General features: G+C 39.8%; 2 protein-coding genes across 4 annotated transcripts in view; both read right to left on the reverse strand.

Moving 5' to 3' along the window:
• Positions 1 to 6,211: 6,211 nt before the first annotated feature.
• LOC118328141 (fibrous sheath CABYR-binding protein-like) lies at positions 6,212 to 9,960 on the reverse strand. The gene is made up of 3 exons (XM_035661745.1): positions 9,864 to 9,960; positions 6,942 to 8,953; positions 6,212 to 6,235 (listed from the first exon to the last, which is right to left on the reverse strand). The coding sequence occupies exons 1-3, from the start codon at positions 9,958 to 9,960 to the stop codon at positions 6,212 to 6,214; spliced, it is 2,133 nt and encodes a 710-aa protein (XP_035517638.1).
• A 4,460-nt stretch (positions 9,961 to 14,420) lies between these two features.
• foxj3 (forkhead box J3) overlaps positions 14,421 to 27,898 on the reverse strand; it is a 70,569-nt gene continuing 57,091 nt past the window's right edge. For all 3 annotated transcript variants that reach the window (XM_035661269.1, XM_035661270.1, XM_035661271.1), the window contains 7 exons: positions 24,769 to 24,897; positions 21,829 to 22,003; positions 19,148 to 19,633; positions 18,436 to 18,537; positions 17,681 to 17,872; positions 16,741 to 16,839; positions 14,421 to 16,612 (listed from right to left, as the gene is read on the reverse strand). In XM_035661269.1, the coding sequence (XP_035517162.1) occupies positions 16,500 to 16,612; positions 16,741 to 16,839; positions 17,681 to 17,872; positions 18,436 to 18,537; positions 19,148 to 19,633; positions 21,829 to 22,003; positions 24,769 to 24,897 (1,296 nt within the window). In that variant the 3' untranslated portion in view covers positions 14,421 to 16,499. The remainder of the gene's footprint in view (positions 16,613 to 16,740; positions 16,840 to 17,680; positions 17,873 to 18,435; positions 18,538 to 19,147; positions 19,634 to 21,828; positions 22,004 to 24,768; positions 24,898 to 27,898) is intronic.

The raw sequence follows: 27,898 nt of genomic DNA on the forward strand, positions 1-27,898 counted from the left end.
CAGAACTCCTTATAACATTATTTACAGAGACCCAAAAGTACCACCATGAGCATTTTACAGCACACAAAGACGTAATTTATGTATTCAAGTGTTAAATGTATGTGATAAATTATATTTTCAATTCATTGGAATAAAAAGAGAGAAAAGCAGCAAAGCCTCGCATCTAATAAACTGGAACCAGTGACTGTTGCAAATGAACAAATCATCAATTATCATAAAGTCAACATATTTCCTCTTAATTAACTAGTCAATGAAATCAACTTTCAGCTCTCTTTTTTTGAATGAATATAAATACTGATTATTCAAATGTTTCCATCACAAGCACTTACTGTGCTTCACTTACTTGCTTTTTGTCCCAACTGGCAGAAAAAAAGCCAATTGTTCAGGAGCACAATGAGCTGACCCATGTGTTGTGTGGCTGCGCTCACACTGAATTCATTAACAAACAAAATAAAATACAAATATTCCACATAGTTCAATAGCAGATCTTTGGACATTAACGACTCTTCCCTGATTTAACGATGCTGCTGTAGTATGTCAAAGGCAGATAAATGACAAAGCTAAGACAATAAACCTGATTGTCTACAGATGTGTTGGTGCTCAAGCTTTAGCATCCTCTTAAAAAGAAAAGGAGAAAATGCATGAACTTTGAAACAGGCCAGTTCATTTGATTTATTTTTTCACCCCCCTTTACTATAATCCGCTGGTGTGTGAGTTGTGATCAGACATTTTTAAACCCCCTTCTAGCTGAAGTTCAAGCAACAAATGGAGAGATTTCAATGTGGGTGTGTGCGTAAAGCGGTTTTACAGCGTTATGCCTCTGTTTCATCCCCAAATAAAGTTGACAAAGACAGATAAAATGAACGGATATGTAAACCGTACATCGCCTGAAAGATAGAGTTTATTGTTACCCTTGTAGGCAAACCGTCCGCTCTCCTTATTCTTCCCGATGCTGGCCGGAGTAAGGTGGCTGGAGCTGATTTTTTTTTTCTCTCCCTCCTTAAATGTTTCCTACCGTAGGCTGCTTTTCTTTTTTTGGGTTTAGGCTACTCTTAGGCGCACTTACCTGCTTTATTTGACCGGGGACTTGTGATTTTTGTGCTCTACCTGCTTTCAATCTGCTGAAAATGGCGGATGGAGGCTTGATCGAAAGCCTCTTCTGTAACTCGGATCGTGGTGTAGTGTAGTTGGGAGAGGCAGCCTGTCAGACCCCGTGCGCACACTCACACACACACACACACTCACACTAAGCGATGGGGCAATAATGTTAAGCAGTCAGGTTTCTTTAGTAGACGACAAGGCTCCCTGGTCTCCTCTCCTGCAGGCTCTGGCTCCAGTCCTGTCCACGCTGCAGCCTAACATGAAACCATGCCAATTAAGTACCTTGCTTAGATTCATCTGTGAGCATAATGGGCCTGTAGGCTGGTGCCATCTGTGCAGCCATGAATAGCTAAGAACTCAATATAAAAGCAGGCAAATGCAGACGGAAAGGTGTTATTTGGAGGTAAAATGTCCTCATGTTGAATGTTTTGTATATTCAGTTGTTTCAGCGTGTTGCTGTGTTGCTTTCCCTCGTGTTCTTTAATACAACTATTCTCTCTATAACATCTGCCAGCTGATAAGTAAAAGTAATTTATGTGAGTTCAAAATAAATGAGTGGATAAACACTGTTTCAGTTCATTGTACTTTTATTGCACCGGGGATAATTAGTATCAGTGCTGCTTTCCAGTGAGTCCTGGGTTGTGTTAATGTTAAAAAAAAAAAACAGTAAGAAAATTGATTAAATCACATTTAACCAGATTAGATGTGGTGACAATACAAAAAGCGAAGATGTTATAGGCTATATGATATAACTGTGGGTTAACACACAGCATTCAGTTACTTTCCAGTAAGATGATAGCAGTTAGGAGTTTTTTTGTCTAATATGTACTCAATTTCCAGTTTATAAGGTATTCCTATAGCTAAACATAATACATAAACAATAAGGTGATAGTGTTCAGTTTTTGTTTTTTTAGAGTGGTGTTAATTTAATTAATAATTCATTTTGGAGGCTGTAGTTTGTGGTATTGTTGAGCTCATTATCAACATTATAACCTCCATGAATGTAAGATTTGTTGCCGTTCTTTTGTATTAGACTGAATCAGTTTTTAGCCGGACACATTAAAGCTCATTTAAATAAATGGTTAATTATTACTCAGCTCTGTCAGCACTAATTGAGTTGCATGTTATTGTCCTCAGTCTGTCTGTGCTGAACTTCCTTTGCTGTCTGCTGTCACCAGTCTGCCCTCATGCACCTGCATGCGTGTCTTTTATTGTGGCTTTGTTTCTATGTTGTCAGATACTGTGGTTTTCATGTCTGCGTTTCTGCTTTGCCTGCTAGTGTCTAACAATTCAACAGTGTTGTTTTATTAAGTCCATATTAATACCAATATCCGTAATTTTATTGTTTTGTATGTGCTCTTGCATTATGTATGAGGGTGTCCAGAATGATGCTTCTATTAACATTAATATTTTCTTTTTTTTTTATTATTGTTCTGCGTCCTTAGAAATCATTCGACTTTGAATGACTTTGCAATTTCAAGGTGACTTTGGTTACAAAGTCCATGCAGATGAAAAATAACAACCTGTCAAACCTTGGTGCAGCAAAGTTTTTATCAATGTGCACTGTCCCTGCTAAATAAACCAATAACAACAAATCAATAAAGTAAGCTAGGTGTATAATTAAATGCCTGACAAATTAAAGTCCTTTAACCTGTTGATGCAAAAATCATGTTAAAGTTCAGTAATGTCTTAAAACAAAGCTGCAAATTGTCCACAATGGTTTCACAGAACCAGAGATGTTAAAAGCATACTGTAGTTGACATAATACAAATGTGAATTTACAATATATATTGTCATATTATCCAATGTGGCCTTAATAGCTCAAATAAAACAGGATCTACATTTATTAGACTCAAAATGATAAAAAGCAGTTTTAAAGCTTCTTCAGGTGTCAATGTGTCATATTGGTTCTCAAAGGGCATGCTAGGTAATGACTTTAATCATTATTTAATGAAGTATTATCTATGGCCACTAGAGGCTGCTGTGCTACCATAAACAGACAGTGTCCTCTTCAGATTTAAGTCTATGCCTGGAAATGTGTGAAGTAATTAGAACAGGACGGAATAATTAAAGCTGTTAATGTATAACTATTAATGCAGCGCAACAACTGACAGTAAAGTATGTCCGTGACAAATGTGAGCAGATGTGTGATCTGTGTGTTTGATTGTACATCTTCCTGTGGCAAAACACAGTCTGTCTGCAAGTGTCTATAACTAAAGGAATAAAATAGTAAAGTAACACTATTCTTACTGTTAGTAACACTATTCTTACTGTTAGTAATTGTGAAAGGATCTGTGTAACATCTTCTCAAGGTGTGACTTTGTGCCACATTATGACACATTCGGCAAGTTGTTGCACTTCAAGTCTCATTTGGTACAACTGAGTCAGCCAGGATTCTTGTATTGACTGTAGCTCCTGTTTTCCACTTGTATTTATTCTAAACTAATGCTCTTACGCAAGAGAAAGCACACTGTGGACCCGTAATGTCCGTAAGCCTAGCGCTTAAAGCATCTCTCAACCAAATGTGCTGATTCCTGTCCCTTTTTCACAAGCTTCCCCCCTTACTGCTCAAGTAAATTCCTCTGCCCCTGCTCCACCCTAATGACCTTCCCATGTCCATCAGGCTGACAGCTGTCACAGGCCCTTCTGCTTTTTATGAGAGCCAAAAGTCTTTGTCTCCCATATTAGGATGTCCATCAATTTCGAGTGTTCTTGGACAAATCACACTGTCTTCCCTTAAAGGCTGGTTCACATTTTTTTCAAGTCTGTCTTAAAACAATAGTCAGGTTCCCATATGAACACGGAAACAGGGTTTTCTTGCTGTAATCATTCCTCCTCATCATTAAGAATGATTTGTTACAGTCTTTAGGTAGTTTTTTAAGGTTTAAAGTTTTTTTTATTTTTCAACCCCCATATATTTTAACACAAACATCTATACTTTCTACTCCTTACATTTTCAAAATGTTTTCAAATATCTTTTTTTAAGTTTTAGTGCATTTAAAGGGAATTATTGATTTCCCCCCGCCCCCCCACATCAAGACCGGTGAATATCACACAGGAAAGTAACATAACAAAAACAGACAAGCAAGAGACTCAACTCTATTTGAAGTTTCAGTTAACTTCAGATATCCTTCAGATAAACCAAGAAAGTACTTTTTACTTTTATACTTTGAGTACATTTTAGAGCCTGTGCCTTTTCACTTGTACCTGAATAAAGAAGTTGAATCAGTACTTTTACTTAAAAAATTGTGAAAAAAAATAAATAATTCTTGCTTATACACAAAAGAGCCATTGTGCAATGTAATGTGTAATATTTAGTACACATCCTAAATATACTGTCTGTGCAATATAAAATATACTTCTTATATAAAGTTTTACTTTCTGGTATTTTAAATTATATTTGTCATTTTATTCATTTGTGTGTTTTAATTAGTGTGTGTGATGACTGGTTGTCTTCTTGTGATGTATATATGTAATTGGTTCTCCTGAATAAATAAAAACTAAACTAATATGGAGAAAATTGAGGATTGTGCAGTATGTAAATGCCATAATACCTGCTGTAAATTCATTCTAAACAAATAATTATTCTATTAAAGTCTTCACTCCCAGGTCTTGTAAATCGGCATTTATTTCATACAAGCGCTTTAAATCATATACAATTGGTACAATGGGATATGTTTACTGTACTTGGGTGCAGAACACAGTTTCATTTGGAACACCATGTCCCCCTCACCATCCTAAAAATATTTACTGCAGGATGAGCCGTGGACATATAGCTGGTACTGCAACATGCCAAAGTGTGATTGATAGGAGAGCTCTCAGTCTCTGCTGCATGACAGCACAGGAAAAGTGATAGGCCTACTTAGCTCTTAAAGAGCATGAAGGAGGTGTGTGCTTTTTCATGCCGGTGGTAGACTGTACTGTATGTATGAGCCAAGAGGCCCATGGACATGTACATATTGTACCTAAAGAAAATTTTGTGATTATAGTAATAATAAAGCTTGATTGATTAACCACAATAAAGTAAATATTCACTATTACTGCATTGACCATTACTTTAATGTTCCACAATCAAAAAACTACAAGTAAAGTTACCAGTGCATTAAAGTTTTCATCATACATACATTTTAAAATCAAAACATAAAGACTCATCATTCATAAATGCTTACTGTCAAATGCAACAACAAATAAAGTTTTATAGAACGTGACTTCCCCTTTAGTAAAGTTGGTCACATGCTCACATTTTTCATAAAGCAATTCTGTACCATTTATACCTGCATGTTATCATCCTCTCAAGTAGCTAATAATCTACTTCATTCCACACCTTTAAATACGTCAAGACATACTTTTAAGAACAGAGGTGGAAAATGTACTTAAGTGCAACGTGGAGGTACTTTTATGCTACAATACTGGAGCATAATGTTGCATTAATTTCTTCACTGCATTTATTTGACACCCTTATTTTACACACAAAGCCTATGATCAGCCTGTAACATATAGATATGCATAGATTACAGGTACCCTGTGGAGCTTTTGACCACTAGTAGCACCATGGAGCAATGCTTTTACGAGTGTTTTGTTTGTGCATTAGGACACTGACAACGCAATACACCTTCCTGACTTTTTTCTGGCTATTTTGCTGATTGACAGTTGGTGGTGGTAACACACAAAGAAGACAAAGAAGGTGACTGCTAGCACTGGAATTTAAAATATTCATAAAATCTTTGTTTTTTGAGGATGAAATGCACTCAATGGGTTTGTTAAACCTCAAGGGTACAAACAATGCCTTATGAATGTTAACAAATTATTTGTTTACAAGAAAACGCAACAGGACACCTTTAATCTACCCAAAAGTATATAAAGTAGGTAATATTACCTCCTCCTCAACCAACAGGAAAATGCTACTTATATTAATGCATTCATCAGGGAGAGCTCTTAATACCTCTTCCACCTCTGGTTTCCATTATTATAGTGACTTTCTGTCCTTCAACCTTGAAGAAACTGCAGAATTTCCTTCAGTTGACTTTTCCTCAGCAAATATTCAATGCAGAGTAACCTGTTATGCACATTGCTTCAGTTGCTCCATATTTCATCAAACAACTCACTTTTGTCAGCTGATCTTTACTTCAGTGTCCTAAAATAGGAGAAAAACAGACATTATAGACATATTTGAATACTAAACCATTTGATAATTGTGGATTAAAACAAATTTGATTTGGTGACATTGTTGTACTCACTTACATTCAGCGCAATTTCTTGGATACAGTCATCCAAATAAATCCACCAATGATAAAAGACATCAGTGTGAAGAATGCTGCACCCAGTACTGTCCCCCTGTTTATCAGAGCTGGAAGACCAAAACTGTTATTAGTGAAATCAACACAATTCATCAACATAATTGTTACATGGCATTTAACTTTTCTCACTGTGAGCTCTAAACATTTTTTAACTTTCACTATAATTGATAATAATTACATGTTAGAATGTTACAAGGACAAAATGTACTTTTCATGTTAGTAGACCTATGATAGAAGAAGTTACATGTAAAGGTTGGTTCAGTCATTGTGGAGAAAGATAACTAATAATTATTGAGATCATTCCCAGGTCATGAAATACCGAAACTTTGGGTTAGGATAAATGGAAAGAGAACACACAACACAACAGGTTGCATTCATGCTCAAAGTGTCTAAAGTTAAGTATTAGATGACATGGGAATGAGACTCAACAGTGAACTCTCTTTCTCCACAATTACTGACACCATCTTTTAAATGTGAAAAAGAGACACATTTACATCATAGTGAAGTACTGATAAAAGGGTTCAGTGTTGGATTCTTACCTACAGGTTCTTCTTCTATCAGTTTAATTGCAGCATTGAAATCTTCACTGCTGGTGCTATTACCACCTTCCACAGGAGTCGGAATGATTTCGGGTTCTGCATCAGTTACAGCTGGGGGAGGAATTGTGACTGTTCCCTTTGGTAGAGGATCTGATTGGACAACTTCTTCTTCTGTGTTATCCTCTGGAGCATCCTCTTCTACAATGATAACAACGGGGTCTTCTGGAGCTGGTTCCTCACTAGTAGGTTCCACAACAACAATAACAACAGGCTCTTCTAGTGCTGTTTCTGTTATAGCTGCTTCCTCTTGACCTTCTTCTTCTGGTTCAAGTTCTGCATGGTCAAGGACAACCGATTCCTCTTCTTCTGGTGTAATAGGAATAAGTTCTTTGTTAGTGGGGTCCTCTTCTGCATTTTCTTCTGGGACTATTGGGACAGGCACCCCTGCAGCTTCTACTTCTGTATATTCTTCTAGAGGCTCGTCATCTGTTGCTTCTGGGGAAACTATAGGGATTGATTCTTCTTTAACTTGTTCTTCCTGCTCTGGCTGCTCTTCAACAGGGTCCAAAGGAACAATGACAACTGGGTCTTCTGGGGCTGACTCTTGTGGTGCTTCTTCCTCTGCAGCAGGGTCCACTTGAACTTCAGGCTCTATAGGAAGAAGGGCAACAGATTCCTCTTCGTCAAATGGACTTGGAAGAGGTTCTTCATTAGTAGCAGGGTCCACTTCAGCATTTTCTTGTGGGACTACTGGGGCAACTGTTTCTTCTTTTGCTTGCTCCTCTGGAGCTTCCTCTTCTTTTGTTCCTGAAGAAATAATAGGGACTGTTTCCACTTGTTCCTCTTGATCCGGCTCCTGTTCAGCGGGGTCCACAGGAACAATAATAGCAGGTTCTGGTGCTGTTTCTTCTACATCCACTCCCACTTGACCTTCCTCTTCTGGTATCATTTCTTCTATAGCCACCCTCACTTGATCCTCCTCTTCTGGTACTGTTTCTTCTATAGCCACCCTCACTTGATCCTCCTCTTCTGGTACTGTTTCTTCTATATCCACTCCCACTTGACCTTCCTCTTCTGGGTCAAGTTCTGCATGGACCAGGACAACAGATTCCTTTTCTTCTGGAGGCTCTTCATTTGGTGCTTCTGGGGAAACTATGGGGATTGCATCTTCTTTAACTTGTTCTTCCAGCTCTGGCTCCTCTTCAACAGGGTCCAAAGGAACAATGGCAACTGGATCTTCTGGGACTGACTCCTCTGGTGTTTCCTCTGCAGCAGGGTCCACTTCAGCATTTTCTTCTAGGACTACTGGGGCAACTGCTTCTTCTTCTTTTACTTGCTCCTCTGGAGCTGTTTCCTCTAGAGCAGGTTCCTCTTGACCTACCTCCTCTATCTCAAGTTCTGCAGGGACGAGGACAGCATTTTCCTCTTCTTCTGGTGTCACTGGAAGAGGTTCTTCTACGTCAGTATTGTCATCTGGGACTATAAGTAAAGGTTCTTCTGGAGCAGCTTCCTCTGCTGCATTTTCCTCTGAAGCTTCATCTTCTGAAGCTTCTAAAGGAATAATGGGGATCGGTACTTCTGGAGCTGGATCCTCCACATGGTGCTGTTCTGAAGACTCACTCTCTACAGCAACAGCTGGGGGAACTTCTTCTGAAGTTTGATCTGGAGATGCCTCTGCAATGGCAGCTTCTACAGGGACAGTTTCTACCTCTGAAGATTCTTGTGGAGCTGCAGCCAAAGGCTCCTGAATAGCTGTTTCCTCAGATATAGCTTCATCTGTGTCATCAGAGACCTGATCTCCGATGAAAACTGGTTCTGGTTGTATTTCAACAACTGGAATGTCTTCTTCAGCGGGTAATTCCTCAGGAGATGTTGCTTCTTCTGCAACAACTGGAATGAGTTTATCATGAACTGATTCTTTCTCCTCTATAAAGTGAATGTGGTTTTCAATTACTGGTGCAAGTTCCTCTGGAGCTGGTTCATCAGCCTCAACAAGAGAGTGAACAACTTTGGCAGCTGCAACAGAAGTTAGTGATTTAGCAACTATTTTGTATGTTCTTAGTCAACAAAGGAACCATTATTCACCTAAAATATTTAAATGAATATCAGTGTGCTTTAGTTGATAATGTTAATAAATATATAATATTATGCTTTTTTATACTTACCTAGAATTTATTAGTATTATAAAGTCATTCATAAATTAAATAAAGTTTTTTACATTTACATTCCATTGAGCTCAATTTGGTGCTATATTAGTTTGTACTTAAAAGCTAATTGTAATCTGAAAGGGTCTGAGGTTAAGCATCTCATTAAGTTTAGCCACTTTCCAAAAAGTAAATACCATAGTGTACTATAGTTCTGAAAACAGCATCAAATGTACTGATGGCTGATTATGTAACAGTTACGAAGATCTCCATAAGGCGGGTGTGCAGTGATCCAAGTTTAGTTCAAATGTCTCACAGGGAGCATGGAACTAACAGGCGCATGTGTGTCATTGAACAGGCCGTCAAAGTATTTTGAGATACAATTGGAGAAAGAGTTTTATTCTCGATTTACGTGGGTGACTGAGGTCAGTTCCCAAACTGAATACATATTTTTATTATTCATAGCTAGAAAACACCTAAAGCAATATTTGCCTTTCCCTTACTTTGATTCTTTTGACTCACAGGCAACCTATTATGTAACAACAAAGACAGGTTTACCTTATTAAATGATATATGCATTTACTTCTGTAACATGCTTCTGAATTAAGTTTGTACATTCAGCGTATCATTCAGTCATGTCATGTCATGTAACCATAAATAAACACATATTCATGAATTGTAACGCTAACAATCTGTTGAATTAGTTAGAAAATTGACTATTTCTAATAATTATGATAAATAATTATCACATCAAAAGAGTATAGAAGAAATGTTTGGCTTACGTATTGGTGCTGATGAGCATAGTTGAACATTTAGGACGACGGTCAGCAGCAGCAGAGAGGAAGCTTTGAACATGATGTCTGTCTTGAGTCCTTTCATTAGAGTCAAACAACTTCAAAATCTCCAATACAGCAGCCAGACCGTTGCCCCCACTGTGAACGAATATCCTACAGGGGTGAAGCACACGTGTCAGCGTGGACACATGTTGTGAAGTGACACACCATATGGAAATACTCTGAGGGTGCTTTGAGGGTGGGTAATAAGAGAAACTTACTGTGAGATCACATGGCAGGACTATACATCAGCTGTTCCTTATCCTGAATCAAAAACATTTTGAATACTTTCTTATAAGATTGCTTATGAAGCTCTGTAATGAAACAGACACATGAAGTTGAGAATATTGCAGTTTTTTTAAGAAGTATTTACATTTACAACAATCCACTTTTCCAATATTTAAAAAAATGTTTTGATTTACCATGTTCATTTTTGTTTCTCTATTTACAATTAAGGTCTTCCCTCTGTGAATACCGTGTACTAGAACTGCCCACTCATCCAGTATATGAAATATTTACTCAATCTCAACCTGTACCAGTAAAGAAATATTTAGAAATTTAAAGTTATCATTTGGTCAGTTTGAAGAAAAGATATACTACAATTTAAAATTCACACCAACTGGAGTAGAACTAGAAATAATATTAAACTTTCCTCCAGAAATGCCAAGCATCAATTCACAGATTATATTTATACCAAATGAAGTTGATGGGAATGCGAAGACATTTCTGTGGTAGGCATGGGTATATCTAATATTATAGGTAATAATATTAGCTGTTTACCAACTGTCCTACTTCTAAATGATTTCTGGCAGTTTTACAGTGACTGTACAAGACTGTATCTTAGAGGTCTGACAACAGCAGGAAAAGAAGACGCTTTCTGTAGAGGGGTTCTTGTACATTAACTCAAAAACATTGGTTACTTGGTTGGATATTGTATTCAGAACAAAGAGGAGCCAAAAAATAAATAAAATGTGACAATTTGGTCTGAAGTGACAAAAAAGGTGAACTACTACTATACACTGTTTGTACATATTTAAATGGATGTTTATAAAGCTGTATAAGCATATGATTTAGGCAGTGATGTAAAGCCCATATATTGTAACTTAGTGATATTTGTTCCATCTTAATGTGTTTGCATTTTTATTCATTAATATTTACTATTTGAGGTTTTCTCGTTTCATTAGTATTTTAAATTATATTTTGTTCAAAGGAGTTGCTCATATTATGACAGATGCCCATGCCCATGCTCTGGGTTTGGACAACAGCTACATCTGCTGATGATAACGTGAGACTGAAATAACATCCTGCCGTGTAATATCGACAGAAGTCCTCAGGAACAAAGCTCAAACAGCACATTAATCCACAGTGAAGTTACCATATTTTATTTCTTTAAGTGCCATTCATGCATATTGGGGAAGGGGGTGGGGTGGGCGGTGGTATCGACAATTCTAATAACACTTGAGTTATTTTACAGCACTAAACGAATACAAAGAGTAGCTGTGTCACCTCATTGGACAACAAAAGTAATAAACCGTGCAATAAACAAAAAAAGGACAAATAGGAGAAAAAAATACAAGAAATGACAAAGACAAAATAAAAAAAAACAGAAAAAAAAAAACACAAACCAAATATATATTATCAACACTGAAACACTGAATGTAGAACCATAGTACAGATAAAAGGTAGTGTCACACAAAAAGCCAACGTATTTTCATCACATATATACAATATAGATATATACATACTGTCACCCTCTGATTGGACAATAACAAAATACTCTATTCTTTTACCTCCTGTCTTTCGTGAGTAAGACCCACCCTCTGCCTTGATACCCCACCCCCGAGAGGAAAAAAGGGATGATTGAAAAGACATATATGTACAAGCACAACAACACACCAGCACTGAATAAAATAGGCCCCAATCAGCAGTACTTGTTGGCAGTTCTCTCCCACATTGTAACAAGGCTTTTTTTTTTTAATCTTTTCATCTTTTATCCCACTAATAGTAATCTCTCTGGCAGGTACATGTCCAGCGGAATTTAAAAACTTAAATTGTCTTTTGAAAAAAAACAAAAAAAACAAAAAAAACTTAAACTCACACAAGCAAACACACAAATACACACACACACACACACACAAACACACACACATACAGACATAATGTAAAATTGTGATTGTGATCCAGTCATTGTCTTCACCTTTTTCCCTTTTAGCCACATCCGTTAGCTCAAATCTTTTGTTTTCCCATGGGCTTTTGTGCTCAGATAGTAGCTTGTATGTTCATTTTCTTCACCTGGAAGAACTGAAACACACGTCACCTTCACACCAAGCAAGGACTCACAGGATGTTGTCTATTGTAGGTCCATAGAGTCCTAATGAATGCACATGGATGCTCTTTTTCACTGCTGTCTTCAGTTGCAGTCCTTTGGCCCACTCTCACCTAAAAGAGTCATGATTTGGGTCACTCAACTGACTAAGTATTCGGTCTGAGCACTAATTAAAAAATTCTGGCAGTTGAACAAAACTTTAAAAACTCAATAGTTTAGATCCACAGGCAAGGCATTCCTCCACATACAGCTTACATTTGATATACAAAGACAGACAAAATGTCGCAGAAAGAAGCAGGAGTGGACAGGTATGATTGGCAGGAAAAGAAAAGAAAAATATTAGCTGAAAATATAAAAATGAATGGCAGTATCATCGGTTGAAAGAAGAGAACTTAACTTAATCTGCACAGTCTAATAGAAGATCTACAGTATAAAACTGAGCTGGTTCTAACCGTGTGAGACTTGAAAGTGCCTTTTCTCACAATAACAAAGACATTATGCAATATCATAAAAAAGAATCCATGATTGTCATCCAAATATGAAATAAAAACTATGGAAACCACTGGAGTCCTTCGCTCCTAAATGATCTATCAGGAATTGTTGGACATTTTGGGAAATACACTTATTTGCATTCTTGTCGAGAGTTAGATGACAAGATGGTTACCGCTCTGGTATCTGTCGGTTAAATATGAAGCTACAGCCAGAAGTGAGCTTAGCTTAGCACGAAGAGTGACAACAAGAAACAGCTAGCCTGGCTAAATCCAAAGGTACTGAAGTAATTAACACGTTATATCTCCAGGAAGTGACTGAACCCGGCCAACAAACAGTCTGGCACATAACCCTCTGTAAAAACAATAAACTGTTTTTACACTAAGGTTTTTGTACAAATAAACAAATAAGATACAACGTGTTGATTAGTGAGATAAGAGAGGATTCTCGCAGGCTGATTTAGTTACCTCTGGATAGAGGCAGGCTAGCTGTTTGTAGTCTTTATGCGAACCAGCTGCTGGCTTCATATTTACTTTACAGATAAGGAGCGGAAGCTTTTTGACGAAAAAGCAAATTTCCCAAAAAGTTGATGTATTCCTTTATATGAGGACACACAGAATAGATGCAAAGCACCACACACAGTTCAGCAGTATTGCAGAGAGGAAAAATGATCTGGGTTCATTGTCAACTATGGACAATGCCTCACAATGGCCTCTAGGGGTCAGATAGTCTAACTGTGAGTGAATCAATAAAAGACATGAACGAGTATGTGAGTGAGTAACTTTTGAGATCCAGGAGGTGCTTTGCATCTTTAAAAAAGGTCACGATCAATAAAAAGGTGTAAATGTGCAAAGGGCGTTTTTTTTCTTTTTTTTTTTTTCCAAAACATAGTGTCTCTAAAGTTCAGCACCTGTCTGATTGAGGAGCCACTTGTTACAGGACACAGAGGACAAGTTTCCAGAACCGCTGATCTCCTTGTTCTGTGCTTGAGAAACCCTTCCCACAAAAAACGCATGTCTCAAATCTAGTCTTTAATCACTGTGTGCATCTGCTTTTGTGCTCATAGATAGTATAGAGATGATTGCAGCCATCAATCATAGCCCTAAAATTACAATAAAACCAAAACAAACACACACACACACACATATGCTCAACAAACAAACAAACACACACACACACTGTATGCACTGTATCATGAGTCACATTTGTCATTCTGTTATGATTGTAATAATAGCAAAATCTTACACTATCACAACAAAACATTGGGCAGTTAAAAAAAGAATTATATCTCCATAATTTAAATGCCAGAAGCACATAAACACTGACTGTAGCATTGGAAACTCACTTAGACGTACAACAGGCGGGGAAAAAAGGCATGAATTTGAATGTGACTCATTCTACAAATAAAAAAAAAAATGTACAGTAAAACTTTTTGCCCTTTTCAAATGTAAAGTTCAACATTTGATGAATATCCTATTGATCGTTAATCAATCAAATTATTAGGACATTTAAGAAGCTTTCACACCAGATTTTGTGTCTTTGGGAAGCTAGTATGTGAGCCCTCCATTAGTTTATTATAAAACATTTATTAGTCTACTAGTTAGTGAGGCTTTACATTTGTTTTGCTGCCACTAGTATAAATTATTATAATATGGTTTGTATACAATTACAATACAATAAAGTGTACTTTGTTTAAAGGAATAGTCAGACATTTTAGGAAATACTCTCACACATACTCTATATGGTAAATATGAAGCTACATGCAGCAGCCAATTAGCTTAGCTTAGCACAGAGACTGAAAACGGGGAAACAGCTAGCTCGAGTTTGGCCAAAGGTATCAAAATCAGCTTATTAGCACCTCTAAATCTCACCAACGTTAAATCTGAAGTTACTGCAACCAGACAAAAAGGTCCGGCACTTAACTCCCCGTAAAACCACAAACTGTTTTTACACTCCAGTTATTGTACAGAGTGAACAAACAAGATATACTGTGTCAACTATTGAGCTTTAGAGGTGCTGGTAGGCAGATTTTGTTACAATCAGACAGAACTAGGCTAGCTGTTGCCCCTTGTTTACAGTCTTTATGCTACGCTAAGCTAACCTGGCTGTAGTTTACTACCTTCACATTTACAGCAATGTCTTCTCATCTAACTCTTGGCAAAAAAGCAATAAAGCATATTTCCCAAAATGTCCGACTACGGCTTTAATAAAACCAAACCCCACTGACTTGAACCGTACATTTAAACAAAAAATTGCTTGGAAACTAGAGACCAAAGAATACTGGATTGTTTAGGCTGGTACCAATACCGATATTTGAAAGTTTAAAAGATCAGATAATGATATATCAGCTGATTGTTTTTGTTTGTTTAGCATAAACAAACAATTTCTTTAATATTTTTAAAGAGATATGATCATGATGTGTGCTGAGTGGGACACTTCACAGTTTGGAAATCGACTTCCCGGTGCTCTCTGGTTGTCAAACTCTTAACAAAGTTATTTCAAACATATCTGACATTTCTGTGCTGCAATTTATTGTTACATTAGGTGACATATGCCAGTATTTGACATATTAGTGATAAGCTAGTATCAGTCCATCCTTACATTGGCCTTATGAATATAGCAGTCAGATTAGATTAGAAATGATTATGTTGTTTCTGAATGACGGGTGGCTTGTTTAATGATCAATAGGCTTCTCATCTAAAACTGATGAACTTTACCATTAAAACTGGCTTGAAAATGTACATTTGTTTAGTATTTTAACGTTACAACAGCTTCTGATTGGTAAAGCAATTACTAACCGACATGATGCACACAGAGAACCTAAACCTGTTACTTTGGGTTGAATGACTTTTAAAAAGACAACAAAAATGTCTGGCTTCCCTGCTTTCACCTTCTCCTCACACTCATCATATTCACTCATCTTGAAGTGCTTGAGACAAAGAACTAAGAAAAAAAGTTGCTGTACTCCCATAACTAGTCTGTTGCAGTGAGCCTGATTACATTGGTTGGCTATGAAAACAGATCACAATACTTTATGTGATCTCTCTCTCTCTCTCTCTCTCTCTCGCTCTCTCTCTCTCTCTGTTGGTTTGTTTAATATCAAGCCTGCTTAAACATTTAACACCCTGTTCAAAACCTCACTTATTGTAAACCTAACTTTACCACCAATGCACTTGGGGCCCACTTTCTCCCAAAAGTGACCAACGAGCACCATCACATTACTCACAGAGACGGCCTGTGTTTCTCAAAAACTAAAATAAAACAAAATAATTATTTTAAAAAAGAGAGATAAACTCATCCAAGAGGCAGCTGAGGCCAATGTCAACACGAGAAGAATTACAAGCTGAACACGTCGCTCAAATCACATAACAGTTACAGAGCAGGGGGTCGGGGGGGAGAGGGGTTCGGGCTTTGGAAGGCTGCTGGCTAGGGACGGGGAGAGGGCTGGCTGAGGAGCTGAGGAGCATGTGGTTTAGACGTGAATGTGTTCTACTTGTCTCTAGACAAGTACATAAGCATCATCACTTTAACATGTCCGACTAAATATGATTGTCTTCAAAGTAACATTTTCTAGTTATGTTTTGCTTTTGTAAAAATGTCAGGACACTGTAGTCTGTCTTTCTCCAAAGCTTGTCAAAAGTTCTTCTGCATCCCACCCACAGTGGCCTCCTCCTCCTCCTCCTCTTGTGGCCTTTCAGCTCAGCCTGGCTTCCTCTGGCTTCCAACTCCTCTCCTCGCTCCCTTTTGTTTGCAAACAGAGGTCTAGGGGGCTAGACAATGGAGTCCCAATCAAAATCATCCTGGATGTCATCAGCTGGCATGCGATGCATCTGGAAGTTTCTGGTAGGTATCATGTGCTGCTGGTTCATCTGTGCATGGTGTCCTGGAAAGAGAACGGGAGGAAGGAGGAGTCAGAGGGAGTTTTTTTAATTAATGATCTGTAAATATAAGGTTTCCTAATGGCTGTACATAATTATTTTAATCATATTTTTCTCTGTGGCTTTTTGTCACCTGTCATTGTGGGTCCTGTGCTGCTCATGGGGGGCATGTGGGGATATCCTGGAGGACCCATCATGGACATGCTCTGTCTGGAATCCATGTAGAGATTTCCTGAAGAGAGAATCAGAACAAATCTTTATTTCAAGTATTAATTAAACAAGTAAATGCATCTCTTAAGATGCAATTTAAGCAACACATCTTAACAACTTTTACACAGCTGGACGAAGCTACCTGCAGAAGAAAAACAATGTTTGAACTGTTTCAAGCTTCACTGTGTTGTCAAAATACCTGTGGCTCAACTAAAAGAGTAAGTAATTCTTGTACCTTCATCTTTTTGGATTTTGTGAGTAATAGCACGAGTGAGTGGAGTTGAGTCACATTAGAGGACCTTCACAAGGTTTGTAGAGCAGAAAAAACCTATTTCTGCTACAGTGAGACATTTCTGTAAACTTTTGTTTTTTCCTTGTGAATTACTGAATATTTTTATCTCCTCAGGCCTTTAAAAAATTATGCAAATAAATTAAAAGAAAAGAAACCATTGTTTGATTTAGCTAGTAGACATATGCAGTTGGTAACGATGGGTTGTTTACTTTAAGGGTTAATCATTGACATAAACTGCAAGCAACAAGGCTCAAGACTGTTTGCACTTTCAGAATAAACTAAGGGAGATAAAATTCCTCAGACAATTGGCATGAGTATTATTTTTTTTACAGACTTTTTAGGTTTAGAGTTTAGAATGCATCCATATTCTTACAGATAAACAGTTCTATACACTGTACAATTACATGACATTTCCCAGGAGAGATAACAGGGAAACAGTGTAAATGCCTAAATCTCTCAAGATGCATGATGTAAACTATTTCCCTCCCATTCCAACCACTCAGCACAGCTACACAAAAGCAATCAAACTGTGTCATAAATAAGGTCGTAGGGTTACGAAGCGGGTTTTAACCTGTGTTGATGTGCTGGCTGGGTTTGTTGGGGTGCATGGAGCCATGACAAACAGGAGGCTGCACTGTCCCTTGTGGCTGGATTACACCTGTGCGGGCAAAAAACTGGTTGATGGACGAGCAGAGGTCTGCGATCTGGGTGGGTTCCAGGGACCAATTGTTCAACTCCGCTTGTCTCATACTCTCTCTTAATCCTTAGAAACATAAAACACAGATTTATAGACAGAACAACCAGAGTTACTATCAGAGCTAGTGACAGTGTCTGTCTGCACTAACATGCCTTTGTGACAATGAAATGTATGAAACTGCACCAGCCGACTGTCCAAAGAGTATAAATTTAGTAAATGAGAAACTAATTTACAAAGATGAAGCAAAATCTTTGGTTGCAATATGTATTCATTATGTCAGTAACCTTCAGTGGGTGATATTTAAAAACATCCTACCTTGCAATCCTAGACTGTAATTGGATAAACTGACCTGCTGAGCTCAGTGTTTTGGTAATTAAACTTGAAGGCAGTGTTATTTAATTGAAGAGCTCAGTTTAATTAAACTCATAATCAACTCCACAGTGTCAACACTTCAGCACTCAATCAAAAGCTGGGGCAGTACTGTACTATCAACTATCATAAACGTTTATTTCTTCTGTAATCTAGAAAAAATCCTAATCTCCGACAGATAAATAAAATAAATTATAGAATTATTACTCGCTTATTATTTGTAAATGCAATAAGGTCTATTTGTAGTGTCCAAACCGCACCTTGGAAAGGTGAAAGGTCGACATCAGCCCAGTTATAGCTGCTAGCAATACGACAGCTTTCTTTCAGTGCATCCAGATTTGGGTACCAGTCAGACAGTAAACCTGCAACAAACACACAGGATACTATCTGTAACATTACAAGATAAGAGATAAGAGACTTGAAGGATACAGATAAATTTGGTTCCAACACCAAGTTCACTCCGGGCATAAATACAGATTTAGTCCTAATAACATCATTTATAGACAACTGCACAATAATTGCTTCTGTAATTGTTATTTACTGTTGGTTAGGTAAGAAGGCCAGATGATGCATTTTCATTGTAGTCACATTTTTATAGCTGTGCAGGCAGTCTTGTAGTGCCAAATGAATGAGACGGTAAGACCAAATAAAACAGTTTATCAGGCTTTTAAACAGTTCAGCACCGTGTTGTGGCCACTAGGAGGAGCCAGTCGACTCTGTAAGAGCTGCTACAGTCACTGTATGCAGCATTGCTTTGTTCTCACCACAGCACAGATAATATCAGATGGTGATTTACTGTTTAGCACCTATAACAATTTCTCAATGCTTTATGACAAAAGAAATGAGGAATGACACAAAACCATATTGAGCTGTAAATATTTGCTTTTGTTGACGTGTCTGTGTGATGAACAGGATGAGAAGAAAACAACGAGACTGGTTCAAAGGAAGTCGATGACAGACAGAGGGTCTTACCTGTGTTGCAGGCCATCTGTTGCTGGGTAGGATGGGGCTGGTGGGAGAGGCTCTGATGCTGCGGTCCGTGTTGAGAGGGGTGCTGGCTGTGCTGCGTGTGTTGGGAGGGGTGTGGCGTGTGTTGCTGTGGGTGCTGGCCGTGGGACGGGTGCTGCGATGGGTGCTGCCCGTGCTGGGAGTGTGCAGCGTGCTGGGGGTGCTGTGGGTGCTGTGGGTGCTGACTGTGCTGGGCGTGTTGGTTGTGTTGGTTGTGGGGGCCGCCGTGCTGCGGGAGGTGCTGTGCGTGCGGCGAGCCGTGGCCGGGGTGGGCTTGGGCAGGATGGGACAGGGGCACCTGGCCACTGTTGGCGGAGTGGCTGTTGGGGTGATTGTTGGGTTGGTTGTTTGACAGGCTGTTCTGAGTGCTAATGGTGCCACTGGGGGAGTGCTGATAGGAGCACGAGGTGTGGGTCTGCTGGGAGGAATCTGACGGTATGCCCATCAGACCTGGGAAAGAAAACACACCAACAGCTCTTAATAGTGCTGAAACGAATTGTTGTTGACGGACTTGTCAATCGACAGGAAATGATGCAAAGAATTATTTTAATAATTGCTACAACAAATGTCTCATTATTGATTTACCTGGAGATATTTTTTTCCAGTGAATCGATTAGTTGTATCTTGTATCTTATCTAAAATGTCAGAAAATTATGACAAAATTGCCCATCAGATTTTCCCAGAGCGAAAAGAGCAAAGTGGCATCTTTAAACATCTGCCTCTGTCAAAAATCCACAAATATTCAACGTACAATTATATAACACTGAAGATGCTGGAACAAGCAAATGGCTTTTTCTTGAAAGATGGCTCAGACGATTATTTGATCGTCAGAATATTTGCAGATTCTTTTTCTGTCAACTGAATAATCGTTTATCATGCAAAACACTCGCATGTTCCAGCTTCTCAATTGTGAGGATTTGCTGTTATTCACAGTTTCTTATCATTTTAAACTGAATATATTTGGGTTTTGACTGTTTATTATTACAGAACACATCACCTAGGGCTCTGGGAATCAGTGAATCTAAAAATAATTGACAAATTAACCGATAATGAAAGTATCGGTTAGTAGAAGCCCTAGCTGGTGAAACGAGACTACTTATTCCAACACAAATGTCACTCACATGGTTTCAGACTGAGGTGTATTAGTGTAATGCACTTCAGCACAAACACAAAGAGAGTCCAGGTCTTTACATGTAAAACAGCTACTTAAGGCCTTGTATTTTAACATCTTACATTAATGGGATCTGGGCCTCCCGTGTTTAAGTAGTTCTACACTTGAGACAGACCAGCTGCCATTTTGTTGTATCAGGGAATGACTCAGCATTAGTTGTGTCTCTGAGGTTCACGAGCCAGAGCTGCCGTCGTCTCTCCTCTCCAGCTACACAGCTCTGGATTGTCTTTGACAAATTCATTGTGCTGCTGCATGACTCTTTAACAGACATGACTGGAGCATGAACATCTGCACACCCAACTGCAATCATCTGAGTGGCAGGGAGTGGTCTTAAGAGGCCCTGTCCTTCACAGCTTTGGCACAGTAAACCTATTTCACTGGAGTGCTTTTAGAGCTGACTCTAGCCCTGCACCTCCACAATCGGCACGTAACACTCACTGCAGGGGTGACAAAGGTGCATCTCTTATCGGCACAGAAAGCCCATTGTCCAACCAGGGAAATACAGAAAGCAATTAACGTGGCACCAGAATAATAATGCGAGCTCATTACCTATTATCAAAGCCAGTGAATTAGCTCACTGTCTACCACGGTAGAGTGTGAAATCCTCTAGCTCGATTATTTACGCTTTTTAATTGCTAGAGCTTGTCTGACTAAGAGATTTCACTTTTATGCGCATAAAAAAGGTAACAACTTTCAACTAATGAAACATAGATGGTAGATTAAAGGAGAGGAACTCTTTGAAAACATTAGCATGAAATGCATTTGATTTGTGAAAGTAGGTTATACACAGAAAGCTCAGTCTACTTTGCTCATAACCCGCTTGTCAAGTGCTCTTTGTTTATCAGTCAATCAGATTACAAGCAAAAATGCATTTTGTTCTGCGGGGTCTCGCAGGCTTTTGGAAAGCTGCGCTCTATCCACTGCTATGTATTATATCATACAAATTCCTCATCATTATGACAAATGAACCTCAAATCCAACAGATTTACTGAGGACTTGGGATGCCTGTAACCTCTTCCACTCCTCTGATGAAACAGCCTACATTTCAAACATGACAAGATACAGAAAACTTTCATGTAATTTGAAAAATATAAAGCAAGAAGGATGGTGTATTAATTCTGAATAACCATTAAATAAATGCAGTAAGATCTCTTTACATCCTCTAATTAAATATTTACGGCATGAACTCTCCGACTCTGCTTTTGAATATGAAATTAGGCTTTTTCCACATTGCTCTGGCAAAACACCATGGAAATGCTACACTGTAATACAGTACACTATAGGCTAGTCAGCCTGTTGAATACCTGCTCACTTCTCAGTAAACCTAATTAGTGCCTAAAGACTCTCTACAGCCCCAGCTGTTAAGAACAAATCCACATTAGGAAAATCGTTCTGAGAATCTTCCTGTTCCTTGATAAATGAAGCTTAGGCTCTCTATTAGGTTTCCACTTGATGCTCCCGTGAGGCCACTCACCTTGTTGGCTGAAGGACTGCTCAAAAACAGACTTGTAAAGGCTGCGGAAGGAGGCACTGAGATCTTCAAATTCAGAGAACAGGAGCTGTTTATCCCTGTCTGGCATATTGTACTGGGACTGGGGGGGCTGCTGGAGGCTCATAGACTGGGACACGGGCTCTGGATGACTGGTCACCTGGAGAGATGAAGAGATAAAGAATGCTAAAGATTTACAAAAGCAAAGCGCAATATTGAGTGCAAAATAGGATTATGTTTAATGTTTAATCTGTGAAAGATTTTGTGAGAGCACACCGGCTACAGTTCAGCTACATCTGCACTACATACAACAGGGACTACTGATGCTAAGATAAGTAATGTTCAAACATACACATCAATAATATACATACTTTTCAAAGACCCCCTCCCTTGCTTATCTGGTCATGGAGCCGCAAAAACAGAAAACATAGAAACCTCTAGAATATTTAATGTAAAGTGGTGGTTTATGTGAATGTACACAGCAAAAGTCAAATATGAGGATGGGTCGATTCTTCTGAAGAGCCACGGTAAAAATGTTGTTTCTGTCTGAAAAGGTGTCAGTCACACAGCATGTAAAGAACAATTACACAAACCGCAACAATCTAGGTTAGTGCTTACCGCCTTGGCTCACATAACATTAAGAGACCAACTCGAACGGACACAAACCCAATACTCAGGTGGCCAAGCAAAATGTATTTAAAACAAAATCAATAGCAATACCTTGTACAAATAAGCAACCATTTTATCCATGTATTTGTGTGGGCAGTCAATGTTATGCACTGGACCTGGGTGTGACATAGAAAGCCGTGTTCCCTCCAGCAACGAGTTTGTCTACAAGATTCATCACAGCAAGGGCAGTGATGCAAAACCATCGCTATTTCACAAAGCAGGACCTGACCTGTGTCCACTGTGGGCTAGCATTACAAGAGAGGTCACGTCCAATTTTTGATCATAACATCTTCCTCTTCCAAGATGTGGGCAGGCTGCTGAAGTGCACGGCTCACAGTCTGGCTTGGGTAAGAGTGAAGAGGTGATAATAAAGCCAGAGTGTTTACTGTGAGCTGCTGCTTTGGCTGTGAGAGAGAGAGAGAGAGAGAGAGCACATCCATCAGGCTGAGCCGATCGATGCCCAGAGCCTGGAGCAGGGAGCACTCTAGGATGCGCGAGGACCACACCAAAGAGGGGGCATCTCTGGTGGGAGGACTTCAGAAGAAGCGCTTCTCTTTGTCTGGCTTCCAGGAGCGTGCACATTTTTCTCTGTTTCCCTTAACCCCCTTCCTGATGTTGTACTCTAGCGCATGTCCACCGTGAACCTCGGTCTATTGCTGTCTACGGCTGAGCTCCTGTGAAGAAAGCCTCCTGGGGCTTACCGATCAGATGAAATATGGGATACAGTACACTTTCTAAGTCTGGCAGCATTTCATTTTCATTCATTTAGTGACTGCTGCTCCCCCACAGCTTGAAATATGTGAATACAATGAGAATTTATCATTTGGCCTTCTGGTGCAATAAATAAATAAAATCATCAATTACACTACATTTATATAAATATCTTGTTAGAAATATCCAACTAAGAGACTTTCATGAGCTGCAACATTGACAACCAGAATGATCATAAACCTCTTTTCATCCTTTAAGGCACTGGTTCCTAACCTGAGGGCAGGGACCCTAACTAGGGGTCGCAAAAGCTTCACAGGGGATTGCGAGGCCTTCGTGATTGAAGGGGTGAAGGGGTGTAAGAAAAAATAAAAATATATACACAGTAGGCCTTTATCTTGGCATTTTGTCTAATTCTGTAAAGGAAATTGTTTTCTTAGGTAGAATGTATGTTATACAGAATTGTATAAAAAACCATCAGAAAACACACCTCTAATGTAATATTTACAGGAAATAATCTGCTCAAAATTCATTCAAACTGCTCCTTTTAACAGTTGTTCTATACTGTAATATCCATAAAATAGTCAGGGCTCGTCAGTTTACTCAATGATAGAAAAGAGGTCCTTTAAGGAAAAAGGGTTGGGAACAACTGCAACGTCTACATGATGCTAGATGCTACAGCAGGACCTTATTTGTTCTGTCTTCGTACCAGGTGTTGATTGATGGGTGCAAAGGAACCAGAAGTCTTCACAGGTCCAGTCAGTCATGTAACTAGACCTGCCCCGGGACTCAAGTTGGATCAGGTCCAAACTATATGCAATCTAAATGGGTCGGGTAGTCTGTCTGTCAATATGGATATGGATCCCGGTGAACTGGCGATCACCTCTCATTAATTAGTGGTGCGTCATGCTGCTGCCAGTGGCAGTGTTCTCTTCCTATTTGGATGCATTCAGGTCCATACACATTTCGGATCGGATCTCATCATCCTCTGGTATTCTCATATTGGATTTATTTTTGGGGCATGATATGCATTTTTACATTGCGATCAGTTGAGAGATGGTGAATGACATGCAACAAATGTCCCCAGCTGGACTCGAACCGGGAACACAGCGGTTCACAGTCAATGCCCTAAAAGGTGGAGTCAGCAAAGGAGAAAGACTGTTGATATCTGAACTCAACAGCCGTGTTGTGGAGTTCAGCACATTAGCATGTGTTAGACGCATCGTCCCTGTTGATCCCACTGCCCCCTTTTTACCCCATCTCATCTCCCCTTCCCCCTGTCCTGTGCACAACCATGAACGCCCCTGTTGCTGATTGGCTGGAATAGTGTTGTGTAGCTCGGTCTGAGCCACTTTGTTTCCCGTTTACATTTAAAGGAATATACTTGAATTGGATGGATTAGAATCGCTGACTGTAGCTTTAACTTATTAATTTAGACACGTTGGGTTCAGGTAGATTTTCCACAGGTCAATTTTAGATTGTGTCCAGATTTTCACACACGCAAAGACCTCTAAACTGTAGTTATGTCCCTGTGAAGAGTGGTCTTACCGGTGTATAGCTGTGCACACTGCCCACACTGTTGAGATTGACGGAGGCCAGACTCTGATCAGACAGGCTGTTGTTAAGGCTGCTTCTTGGACTATCGCTCCCTTCTTGGTCTGTGTTGTACAACGCCACCTGAAACACATACATGTAAATTGGTTTATTCTTTCCCATACACACATTAACATTACCAATGTCCTCTTCACACTCGCTGATGGTAGAGCATGTCAGCATTTTTCTGAGATAATGGGTATGAAAGGCAATGTTGGTCTATAGTTAAGCAATGTAATTTAGAATGGAAATGTAAAGCCTGAGCGTATGTGTGTGTGTGTGTGTGTGTGTCTGCGGCATGCAATGACATGTCATAAGCGCAGGGTACTTTCTTTTCACTTTATTGAGAGTGTGTGTGGGAGACACAGGGTGCTGCTGAACACCCACCGCAGTCACTGAGGGGTTCCAGTTGAATGTGTAAAGGGGTCTGGAGACAGCTGAGACATTCCCATCACTAAAGGTCACACTACTGGCGATGTCAGCCACATCTGCTCACCAAGCGCAAATCCGTTTGGGACAGCTAACAAAGGATTTCAGTGCAGCCGAGACACTGACCTTTCAATATAGCAGCAAAACTAGCCGAACCACTTCAGGACGACAATCTTAATTATCGTCTAACAAGGTTTAGTCCTCCCACCCTTCCCAAATAAAGTGCGCCGTCAGACAATTAAGACAATAGTAAGAAGAACGATCCAGATAATGAAATTAATGATACCCACAGAGAATTGCCCATGTGTTGAGTTTTGTATTGTGAGAAAGGAATGGCAGTAATGCACTGATGGTGTTGCAGTGGAAGAGGCCTGGCATTCTAAGATTGGTGTGTGTGCATGTGTTTGTGTGTGTCTGTCCATGGCTGAGTGCAGCATGGTGGCTTCTGCTCATCACTGTGAGTGGAACAGAGTGGGCTCTGTGCTCAGCACAATGAGACAGCAGTGGCAGCAGCCTTCAGGCAGGCAGATTGGCCCGGCCCTGCCCAGCACCGTGCCTCTCAGCAGCAGCAGTGGACTGAAGCCTCTTGTCTTTCTGCTGAGGCTCAGCGAGCTACCACAAAGGCCACAAGGAGGCAAGGAAACCCAGGCAGCTCTGAGTGCTTTCTCTGCTCTTGACTGATTGGCCCACTGACTAACATGCTGGTACAAATCCAGGACCCACACATTCAGAGTGAGACCGTCCGATCATATTAAGCTTTTAATATGGAGCTTGGCTCCTGAGCTGGTACAATGAGGTAGAAATACTGCTATTAAAAAAAAACACACAATGCTGAATCCAGGCAACACTGTAGAAGGAAGATGGGTGAGGCTGAGAGAGAGGAGAAACGGGGGTAAGTAAGAGAGGCTCATTAGGCAACTCTAGCCTTCCTCCACTCAGTGTGGGCTTGGCTCCAGTGTTCATTAGCGTGAAGGGGAACTCAATGAGCAGCTAAGACTGAAGGCTTAAGCACGTCCACAAAATCAACCCTACAATGCTAATCAAAAACAGCGCGGCACAAAAATATAAATGTTATGTGTAATGAAGTCATAAAACGGGCTTTTAGCCTTAAGTCTCTCACCGCAATCTATTTTTACTCTACTCACCCATAAAGTGTGATGATTTCAAAACCTCACTGCTCTGTGGTTTACGCAGACCCCAGAGTCCCCTGAGTGAAGACACCCACTCAAGCACACACCCTCACAGACAAACTCCCAGTCACATCTCACCCGCACGTAGAAGCTTTCACAAACATATGACATACACATACATTGCTACAGCTAGATGTGCACAAAAGGTAGGATAACACACACACACACACATACAAAAACACACAGACAGAGGCAGGCATGCTCATACAGGCAGGAGCAGCTCCACAGTAAATACTGTGTACGGTGTTAGCTAGCAGGCAAGCGAGTCAGAGTTCTATTCTTAGCAGTGAATTAAGTAAAAAGCCAGAGGTGTCTTTTACATGGGGGCCTAATCTGGAGCATGAGACATGGATTATGAAATCAAAGCAAGATTGGCCCAGGTGTCTCCAACAATGCCAGCTAGTGTTCAGCACAATCCCTGCATGCAGGATTGAAAAGACAGGGAGAGGCAGAGGAAGGGAGAAGGAAGGGATATGAGACAGAGAGAAGAGGGGAAAAAGGACAGACTATTTATCAGCAAACACACTTCCAACAATCCCCTCTTTTGCTTCATCATCACACTTAAGTGCCAGAGTTTCATCACATCCACGCCAATGTTTAGGGCCATCTCAGAACACAACCTTTGGAGGGGGGCGGGAGAAGAAAAATCTGGGTCTAGTGTGTGAGAAAGTCACAAGAAAAAGAGGGATCTTGCGAGGAATGTCTGACGGGAGAGAGAAAGAGAAAAGAGATTATTGCTGGTTCAGTAGTCGTCTTGCCAGCGTCTCCCATTGGTCTATCGGAGAAGGCGGGAATGAGGGAGAGAGACTGGAATAGAAAAGGAGAGAGAAAAACAGAGAGAGGGAATTCCTGTGGCTTGGCACACTGCACCGAAAGAGGCGTGGCCTGTTGTGTGTTTACAGTGTAAGACAGTGAGAAACAAGCTCTCTCCGAGGAGTTTGGGCCTCAGATCTGTTGCTATTACACTTTGTCTTCTGTTCACTTTACCACCGTAACAGTTTTTGTCACAATCAAGTGAACATAAAGAGGCAAATCAGAACTCGTTTTCATCAGCTCTCGGAATCACACAGTAGTCACATTTTGTGCTGTTTTAATGTTTTCTGCTTGTTGCTTTTCTGAGTTATTTGACTGGAGGTATTTGATGGCAGGAGTCCAGACTTTAAACTGTCAGCTCTTTACATTAGGGCCTCATTATGCTGTCACTGCTGGCGGAGACTGGTGCTGCGGCAAGTGCTTGTTTGTGGCAATCAGAGAGGAAAAAGGGTCATCTTTCTCCACACTTAGGTCTGTGAATCTGTCTGCTACAGCAACATGAAAAACTGCATGTTCTCCATAGGAGCAGCCGCTAGCTACTCGCCGTTGACACACGCGCCAAAACAAGCTGAAACATACTCTACATACATGTACACACAAGCTATAACACCAGCTGACATATGCTTTGACTCCTGTCACACACACACACACAC

The sequence above is a fragment of the Morone saxatilis genome, unplaced genomic scaffold, assembly GCF_004916995.1.
Source record: "Morone saxatilis isolate NCDOM2014 unplaced genomic scaffold, NCSU_SB_2.0 Contig18, whole genome shotgun sequence".
Classification (NCBI taxonomy): Eukaryota; Metazoa; Chordata; class Actinopteri; family Moronidae; genus Morone; species Morone saxatilis.

What these genes read in the sequence shown, in the direction of transcription:
- LOC118328141 (XM_035661745.1), bottom strand. Translation starts at nt 9,960, where the DNA reads ATGAAAGGACTCAAGACAGACATCATGTTCAAAGCTTCCTCTCTGCTG. An exon ending in ATGCTCATCAGCACCAATAC is followed by an intron (nt 8,954 to 9,863) that starts GTAAGCCAAACA and finishes CTTCTGTTGCAG; the next exon opens with CTGCCAAAGTTGTTCACTCT. An exon ending in AACTGATAGAAGAAGAACCT is followed by an intron (nt 6,236 to 6,941) that starts GTAGGTAAGAAT and finishes CTCCTATTTTAG; the next exon opens with GACACTGAAGTAAAGATCAG.